The sequence below is a fragment of the Peromyscus maniculatus genome, chromosome 19 (assembly GCF_049852395.1).
Source record: "Peromyscus maniculatus bairdii isolate BWxNUB_F1_BW_parent chromosome 19, HU_Pman_BW_mat_3.1, whole genome shotgun sequence".
Classification (NCBI taxonomy): domain Eukaryota; kingdom Metazoa; phylum Chordata; class Mammalia; order Rodentia; family Cricetidae; genus Peromyscus; species Peromyscus maniculatus.
Window position 1 is genome coordinate 80,966,978 of NC_134870.1, and position 10,195 is coordinate 80,977,172.

At 40.0% G+C, this 10,195-nt stretch overlaps 1 protein-coding gene across 1 annotated transcript in view; it reads right to left on the bottom strand.

The window, feature by feature from the left end:
- Dok6 (docking protein 6) overlaps positions 1–8,828 on the bottom strand; it is a 417,131-nt gene extending 408,303 nt beyond the window's left edge. Inside the window, exon 1 of the mRNA XM_006989960.4 lies at positions 8,375–8,828. Coding sequence (XP_006990022.1) covers positions 8,375–8,440 — 66 coding nt within the window. The 5' untranslated portion in view covers positions 8,441–8,828. The remainder of the gene's footprint in view (positions 1–8,374) is intronic.
- Between the last annotated feature and the right edge of the window lie 1,367 nt (positions 8,829–10,195).

The following is a 10,195-nucleotide window of genomic DNA, read 5'->3' on the forward strand; positions in this document are numbered from 1 at the left end:
GTGAACCCTGCCACATTTGTAGCAGCTCTCATTTGCTGTTGCTTTTGAGGCATATACAATTCCTCAGATCTTTCGTTTTTACAAGTGAGAAGCTTATCTGGATGGCAGGACACCCTGAAAGCACCCCTCCATTTATTACATTTCTGATCAGGTCACTCTTCAATCTTTTTTTCTCTTTCAGCACAAGCCTTGGAGCTAACATTAAATGTCCTGATTCTTTTTTTCTCTTCAAATTTTACATTTTGTGTTTCTTTTTGCCCTAGTTGCTCATTTATATTGTAGACCTGCATAAGAGTGATGACTAATAACCACACAACAGAACCAATATTAGGCTGCTCTACCAAACAAATTGGTCAGTTACTTTTCAAATTAGCCTCGAGCAAATTCTTAGGGCAGGGACACAAAGCAGCCACATTTCCCTCCCCCCCTCCAAATCAACCCAGGAATATTCTCTAGCCCAATGGCTAATATTCTTCACCTATCAAACTTCTTGATGAGAGCTCCTACTAGAATGGTCCACTAAGCTCTGCTTACAATGTTCAACCACTTTCCTACTCCAAAGTCCAAAGTCTTCATGTTTCTCCACAAACAGCATAGTTAGGCTCTTCACTAAACACATTGTTAGGCCCACTTCCTGGTACCAATTTCTGTATTAGTTACTTTTCTATTACTTTGATAAACCACTACTAATAAGGCAATTTATAAAACGAAATGATTCCTTTTGCTTATGTTTTTAGAGTGTTAGAATTCATGAAGATAGAGGAAAGGCATGGGGCTGGCTATGCAGTAGGAACAGCAGCTGAGGTCTCACATCTCATATGCAGGAGGCAGAGACCACAATGAGAACGATGTGAGGCTTCCAAAGCCCTAAACCTTCTCCACTGACACACCTCTCCCAAAAAATGTATACCTCCCACAGTTTCACCAATTGGGGACCAAGCATTCAAACATATGAGCCTATAGAAACCATTCTCATTCAGACTACCACATAATTTAAGTATATTTTAAATGTTTTAAACTCTACTTGGACACTAGCAGCTGATATGGGGTCCTATATGGGTTATTTGAAAGAATAAATTATCCAAATATGAAGCTACAATCAATGCATATACACTTGTGACCATGCTGAGTGGCCTAAAAAATTCTCTAGAAAGACATTTATTGTGGTATAAGTCTTTCTCTAAATTTTTCTTTAGTTGCAATCTAAATAAATTTGAGCCATGCAAGTGGCAATGTTAGCTTTATACCAGTTGAACAATGAAAAAAATGTATTTATTTTGGGAGCTGTGGAGATGGCTCAGTTGGTAGAGTGCTTGCTGTGTATGATAAGAACCTGAGCTGTGGTGGTGTGCATCTGCAACTTCAGAGCTGTGGTGTGGCAGACAGGGTGATACCTGGGTCACAATGACCAGCCAGACCAATGGAAAGATGCTGGTATAGGAAGAGAGCCTGCCACAAAAGTGCAACACACACATGTACACAAAACTTTTTTTAAAGAGAAAAAGTATTTGTTTTTGAGAGTACATAAGAATGTGTTGCCTTTCACATTGGTAGCAAGATGAAAACTATTATACAGTAGATACAATGCTGAACTTGAAGTTAAAATCCTGCTTTCAATGTGGCAAACCCACAAACACAGCATGAGTTTCTATAATTCTAGTTGACACATTTTGCTCCTTTTAGATTTTAGTTCATAAGTGAAATAGGAATAAAAATGAAATGTACTGTCAAAAATACTGTTGGAAGAATTACATAAGATATGTGAGAACTTTTTATAATCTGAAAAGTGCAATGCACACAAAAAGCAGCATGACTGAGTTCTATGTTATTATATTTCAGATTAGCATGAACTCTGATGTATTAGTGTTCTCAGTTATCATACTAGTAAGTTTTAAAGGCAGTACTTTATAATGAATTCATTTAAATAGAAGACAAAATATCTTGCATATGCTCAAAAATTACAGCTACTATTAATAAGTCCAAATATCATGAAAGAATAATTCAATGTATATCTTCTGTTTACAACAAAGCACCATCTATCATTCAATTTGATGGACAGATACAATATTCTTATGAGAAAATAATGATACAATGTAAAAACAAGTGACTGAGCATATCTTAAAATCAAGCTAAAAGGGGTTTATATGGAAAGTTAATTAAAATGTCAGGGTGATGGTGGCTCACTCCTTTAATTCCAGCACTTGGGAAGCAGAGGCAGGGGTCTCTCTGTGAGTTCAAGGCCAGCCTGGTCTACAAAGAGTTCCAGGATAGCCAGACCTGGTACGCAGAGAAACCCTGTCTTGAAAAACCAATAATCCAAAAACAATAGACAAACAAATAAACAAACAAGACAAACAAAAAGGAAAACCTAAAAATGACCTCAGTCTAGAATTTGTGGTCTGTGGACAAAGTTTTGAGAGTCCAAAGGAACAAAAAGAAAAGAAAAGCAATACTCAGCAAAGCGAGGTGAAATTAATAAAAAATCTGAGGCTACAGAAATTACAGTTAACTACCTTCTAATAAGTTAATTTCACTTGATAGAAATTACTTTTCCTCTTAAGCTAAAATTTCCTAACATGTGATGTCTAGGTATCATCTATAAATTAGGGGAAAGGTAATTTTTGTTTTGTTTGCATTGCTGCAGCCTTATCCTCTGGCTTCTATGATGTGGTTCGTGTAAGCAGAGTAGTGCAAAGGTTTGATTACTTCCTGGTTCCACACAGGTGTATCCTCATGGCTTTTTATGGTCCAACAAAAATATCAGTTAGTAAAGAACTACTTCATTACTGGCAATCCTTTTTGCAACTACATGTCCACCAAAATATCAACCATAGTTGTGTTTCTGAAAACAAGGAAATTAAGGAATGTATGTGTTACAGAGGTATTTGATTTTTGACCAAAATATCATGAAATTATTAATTTTTATCACTTAGGAATTTGAGTACTTAGAGCAGTTGCTCTCAATCTTCCTAACACCGTGGCCCTTTAATACAGTTCGTCATGTTGTGGTGACACTCACATAAAATTATTTTTGTTGCTACTTCATAACTGTAAATTTTCCATGGTTATGAATCAAAGTATCTGTGTTTTCCAATGGTCTTGGGCAACCCCTGTGAAAAAGCCATTTAACCCCAAAGGTGTCGTGACCCACAGGTTGAGAACTACCAACTAATGGTACTTGATATCAGAGGAAATAAACAATATTTTCTTTTCTTTTCCCTTTCTTTTCCTTTTTTTTTTTTTTTTTTGGTTTTTGAGACAGGGTTTCCTCTGTGTAGTTTTTGGTGCCAATCCTGGATCTCATGGACCAGGTTAGCCTCAAACTCACAGAGAACCACCTGGCTCTGCCTCCCAAGTGCTGCAATTAAAGGCGTGTGCCACAACCATCAGGCAAGAAATAGTATTTTCAATTTCACCAAGTCATCCATAATGTGCAAATCTATCAGAGCATAAATTTAGCTATGAATCCTCATATATTCCTTCTGAATTTCAGTCTTCCATGTATTCTGTATACCTGATCACTTCAAATAAAAGTTCAGCCACATATCTAGGTTTAGTTTTTCTAGCTCTGTGTATGTGTGTGGCAGGGGCAGGGGGTAGATGTGTGTGTGTGTTTGTGTGTGTCTGTGTGTGTGTGTGTGTGTGTGTGTGTTTCACTTCCACATTTTTAAAATTAAAAGATCCTAGCTTATACTCATATGTGCATTTAAGTTGAAAAACCTAAAAATAAATTTTGTTACTGTAGATAGTGTTTTCTAAGCTTATACTACATCTTATGCAATAATATACAGAACAAATAACGTATATGATTAAATAGAACACACATATGATCTTTACCTTGAAATTTAGAAATTATCTGTAGACATGTATACAAGTACAGAAGTAATTGACACAGTATGCATACTATTATATACTATGTAACATATAATGTTATATAATGTTAGTTTAAACATGGACCTAGAAAAAACATAAAAAATAATTGGAAATTTTCATTCATTATAAATCCATACTTAACGAGAAAGGATTATTTTTAAATAAATATGAATATTATGGATCCTTTTCTGAAATCAATGTTAAAGACACACAATAGTATGAATAAATATTTAAATATTAGAATGCAACTTCTGTGTCTTAAACACACCACTGATTCAGATTGGTAATGATGATCTTGGATTTTTTTTAAAGAATATTAATCACATGAAATAATATGGAATTTTTCACTTGTGGCTATGACCTTGGCACTCAAAAAGTATTTTGGGTAATTTCTGTTTTATGACCATTTATGATGTGAATGAAATTCTTTGACAACAATAATGTGATGTCTGAGTCTAGATTTAGTCAAATCAGCAATCTAAACTTTGTTCAGTCATGTTAGTGGTGAATGATATCATTCCATATTGCTATATTTATTTTGATAGATGAGTCAATAAGCAGGATATTCAGTCACCAATGATTTCGATGACAGGTTTCTTAGTTTAGCCCCAATCAAGAAGAAATTGAATATTTTTTAATATGTGTCTTGATTACTTGAATTTAATCTGTCAGAGTTCAGAAGAAAATGGGCAATCAAGGCTTAGAGATAAATAAGCCTCATTAGCATGTTTTCACTTTTATTATTATTTTCTAGTATTCTTTCCTTAACAAACAAGCACAGGTTCTACGGTGTCTTGTGAATTATGACAGTAATTGCTCAACAGAAACGTGAGTAGAGGAATGAGATGGTTCTAAAGATACTGAAGTATTGTCAAAGATCACACACATGCACACACACACAAGTCCATAAAGGCAACGAAACTTTTGTACAGAATTTAAATTACTATTACATTTATGTCATACTTTAAAAAAAATCGCATGTATAAATTTTACCTATAAAATTCAGTGCTTTAACAAATATTTAAAAAGAGCTTTAGTGAATATTGGGGAAATATTTTATTTATTCCTCAAAATAATGTCCATAATTTGGGAATGTAGTTAATTTGGTAAAATTCTTGCCTGATGTGCACCAAACCCTGGATCCTGAGCACTGCAGAGCAGCACATGCTAGTAGTACAAGAATTTTGGGAATGGAGGCAGGACAATCAGAAGTTCAAGGTCATCCTCAGTTATAATGCCAGTTTGAGGCCTATCTAAGATACACAGCCCCTTCACAAAACAATAATAATGATAATGATAATAATAATATAATCTTTCTAAACGGAAGAAAATATTGTTGATGAATCAAGACAAATATCAAAGTTGACTTAATTTTTCTTTATTAATGATTGTCCAAATGAGTCAACTAAAGCACGTAGTGAAAGACATCCAGCCACTGTAACCTGAAACCAACATACACAGAAACCAAGAAATGTTTTATTTTTTTTCCCTTCAGTGCCATACTAAGCCCTCATTTAGAGGGAATAAGGTGTGCAATCAAACATTTCATCAAGAAGGCATATCTCTGTGAGTTCGAGGCCAACCTGGGCTACCAAGTGAGTTCCAGGAAAGGCACAAAGCTACACAGAGAAACTCTGTCTCAAAAAAAAAAAAAAAAAAGACGTTCTTAAGTCACAGGTATGCAGTAGGCAACTAGCCTCCTACACCGACCATTTGTCAACAAAATATTATAAAATTTGATCCTGAAAGTATGAGTTCTTTTCATAATATACCAAATATCAGCACAAATACAATTACAATTCTTTATATGTTGAAATAAAATGTTGGTTATAGCCCACACAAGAAGCATCATATATCCATTGAATTACAAATGGTTTGTTTGGAAGAGTGTGTAGTTTGGAATCCATAAATTAGAAACATATACCATTAATGGTAAAAGTAAGTATTAATGCCTATCCAGTTCCTATTTCTATGATTTGGGACATGATGATACATTTGAATTCTTAAGTGCACATACTGCTTTAACTAGTGTTTTAGTATCTCATGGGACCTACTTATAAACTGTCACAAAACCAACAATATAGAGCTTTGCCATTTCAACTTATTCTTTTGAGTGTAAGAATATTCTGAAAACACACACACACACACACACACACACACACACACACACACACATATATATATATATATATATATATAAAGTTTCTTTAACAAATTGTGTTTTCCAAAATGTTTAAGAACATTTAAAAAATAAAGGATTTAAACATTAGATGTTGAAATACACATTCTTCACACAGAAAAGAAGTGGAAGAAAAAACTAGTTTGTATATAGACACACTTTTAATGTTTTTAAAGAGGTATGTCCAATAAAAATGCTTATGTTTAAATAAACAGTGAGTTTAGCAAAAGATTCGTTGCTCTAAATATGTATGGGAACACATGGTTGGGTAGAAATGGTGTTCTAGAGTGACATTTCATGTGCTCTTAATGTCTAGTTATCCTGGAGGCAGTTGGTGGCTTTTCCTTGAACTTTATCATGTAACTAAGCTACATATTTAGTTCTTATAGTATGTAATCCTGGATAGCTTAAATGGGGGAAGGGAGGGGATTCTCTAGTTATAGGTCCCATATTCCTTGACTGGGAGTAGAAACATTTCACTGAGATGAGGAAGGGGGCTTAATTCTTCCATTGATGCACACATTTGGAAGACTCGGACAAAACTAGAGTTCAACAGGACTGACAGGATAGATAAGGAATAAGCACCCTGTCAGAGCAAAGGGAATCAAAGGTCCAGTAAAGAGGACTCACATACAGCAGGAATCCTATATAGCCTTTTTTTGGCTGGCATGTCTGGGAGTCCCAGATAGGATCTTAGTGAAGAGCAACTGTAGGTTTCCACCAGGTCAGCTCTTATCTCTGGGGTGGCGGTGGGAGGGTAGGGGATGGGACAGGAGGTATGATCTTCTACCCAAGAAGAGCCCCTGAAACCTTGCCCCTCCCTTTGTTGTGGAAGTGAAGTGCTGGGCTGGGGGATGGGAACGGGTGACATAAACTTGTCCTAGCTAGCTATGCATTTCTTGCTCTTTAAGCATGAGAATGGATCCCTGTGTCCTTTGGTCCTGTCTGTCTTCAGTGAGAATGCCAGCAGAGGCAGCAAAAGAGGCATCTTACTGCCTCCATCACTTGCCTCCAGCCAAGGGTCCATAAACACTTCTGAATGCGGGATGATCTACCTTCTTTCTCTGACTGATCCATACCTTTGTGCGACTCCCAAAAGCACACTGCTTTTATTCTCAAATTTACAATCCCCCCACTTCTATGCATAAATTTAAGATCCACCTCTCCGGAGCCCTTTCATTCTTTTCCTTTCTCTAAGTTGGAATATTTACTTATTCAGTAGAGAAATCCGGGAACTTTGCACCTCTAAACCAGGATTCTAGAAAGTCTAAGGATAGAACTTGTGAACTCAGGAAGATAGACACAGCCTAGGGAATGAGCAAACTCCCACTCTGCTGTATACTGAGCAGAATTTCCCTTTCATCTTGTGGCCAGGTGAACCTGGGCGGCTACACTGCTGTGTCTTGGAGTTGGGAATACCCCCTGCAAGTTAGTCTGCTTCCATTCATATCCATCAGATCTGGAGAGCTCCTCTCCAGGTGCCCGCCCATTCTTTCCATCTATAGCCTGGGTCCTTTGAGGACAGTCGGTACATCCCTTTAAAATACCTATCGAATCACCGAAGAAGTTTTGTCTTTCCTCTCACTTCCCCGCCCAGGTCCACACTGTTTGTCCCCCAAGTCAGACCAAACATCTCTCAAGAAGAAAGTAAGATTCCATAACTTTGCCTCCACGGACTTTCCTGCAGCGAAGAGCAAGTGCACCAACAACGCACACTTGCCTATACACAGGCACAAATACACGGTCCGGGAAAACAACAGACGGGGCAGCTAGCCAGTGGGCAACTGTTAAGAGCACGTTAAAGTCCTTGCTATAGCCAAAAGGAATGCGCTGCGCTTAAGAGGCATCAAAGGAGAATTTCGAAATGGGCTTGGGGAAAGAAGACCAGGAAATGGTGAATATAAACACACAAAGGCAGAGAAAGATACCATTTACACCTGCTGTCAGCACACAGCAGTTTTCCCGAGAGGCGCACAGTTTTGAGAGAAATCATTGTGGGTTGCACTGAATGTAATAAATACCCAAGGCTTATATATCTTTGGAACTGACACTCCCTGTGTTCTATTGGACTTTCTTGCTGTGGTCACCATGAACCCAGCGCACTTGAGGATGGGGATTCTAGGCGCTTCAGAGCCCTCACCTCGGTGTGCAGAGTACCCTAAGCAGGTGCCAAGCGCTCTTTGGGTCAAGCAACAAGCGGACTATCTGGGGAAGGCCAGCTGCCCTGGTACCCGCGCGGGTCACCTCTCCCCGCCCCCATCCCCAGCAGTCTGCCGGGCCACTGGAGCGGAGGAGAAGGAGAAATCCGAGTTAGCCACTCACCCCTAGCTTCCTGCTGCGGATTTTCACGTAGCCCTGCTTGACTATGTCGTTAAAGTTGGAGGCCATGGCCAGCGCGGTCGAGCTCCTCTGCTGGGCGATCCACTCCTTGGAGTCGACAACCGCTGTCCACCGCCCGGTCCACGCAGGTCTTGCATCCAGCCGGCCGTCGCCGGCAGTCGCGCCACCGCCAATTTCTCCCCAGGCTCCTGCCTGCGCCGACCCAGGGTCGATAGCAGGGCCGCCAAGCGCCGGGACTAGGGAATCGGGCCCGGAGCTGCTCAACAGCACCAGCACCTCGCGAGCGGTCGTCACCTTCGCCCCCGGCCACGAGCGGAGCACCGAGGGCCGCGCCGACCCCAGATGTGCCCCACCTCCGCGCCGCCGCCCCCGGCAGCACCCACGGGCTGGCGCCTCACTCGGCGGCGCACAGCTGGCCGGAGCGCACCATCGCGGCTCCCCGGCGCGGAGGAGGGGGAGGGACGGCGGGGCGGGCCGTTGCGCCCGCTCGGCTCCCTCCCCCTTGCCCGCGGGGTGGCAAGGCTGGAGGATCCTGGCAAGATGCACTCCATCACTCACTTCTCCGACAGGGAGCTCCGCCTGCCACCCGCGCCTAGGGTACCGCTCCCACCAGAGCCCTGGGCTGGCACCACTCGCCCAGGCGTGGATTCCTAAGGACAAGGATCCTCATTCCACCGCTGCTGCTAATCTCGCCATCCCAAGCTGGGCAGTGGGGACAGAGCAGTGGGGGACTTCACAGGTTCGCAGAAGGCAAAGAGGAGCGAAACAATTGTTTATTTTAGAAATGGCATCTATAATACATTTTTAGTTCTAGGCACACGTGGCCTTTCCAGGTCTTTGCCCTGTTGGGAAGTGTAAATCGAAGCCAAGCCCTTCCTGGAGCACACACAAAGAGACCAACCCTGCGCATGTGTCTAATCCTCAGGCTGCTGAAGTCAGAAGGAATCCGGGAGGCAGCAGGTCGCAGATGTCCTCTACAGAAAAGGCGGTGATGCCTAGATTGGCAAATGCGTTTTAGTTAAGTAAGGCTCAACGTGCTACTGGCATTTCATCTATTCAGGAAATAAAAGGGAGAAGGGTTATCCGTGTATGCGCTGAAATGTTCAACTTGTCAAAATCAAAGGAATAAACTTTCTCCTCTTAGTCTAGGAAAACATACTAAAATGTATGTTTTTCTCTAATATAAAGACATAAAAATTTAAAGTTATATTCTTTTAAGTGATTTAAGGATAAGGAACATTAAATATTGGCTAGCAGAAATGTATGGATATTTAACTATAGTCAAGAATGTTGAATGTTTACAGTTTAAGTAGATAAAGAGGTTGATAGTTAAGAAAAAAAGATGTGCAAAGATTGATATACATTGGTGCTTCTTCATCTGTGAGTAATTTATATTGAACGGATCTTCATAAGACCTCGTTTAATTCTGCTTTACATCACAAGTATTTTTTCTAGGTTCTCATTTAAATTGTCTTTTCTGTATTTGGATCATAATTACTTAAGGGAGATACAAACTAAATTTGAGGGAAGAAAAATAATGAAAGCCTGGAGAACAAGGTTACACGCCTTTCACCCTCAGTCAAAGGGGCAGCTGTAAATGGGCACATGGGAGATGCTGGTCCCATCCCTACCAAGAGACCCCATTTAAATCTAGTAAAGCACAAGGGGCATCCTAACATGCCCTAACAGTCAGTACACATTCCTTCTACTTCATTTATTTGGTGACTCTCCTCAACTCTATTAGTCTTTTACCCCTCCCACAATGCAAGCAAACTACAGTATACCAGGGTGAATGTTTAAAAT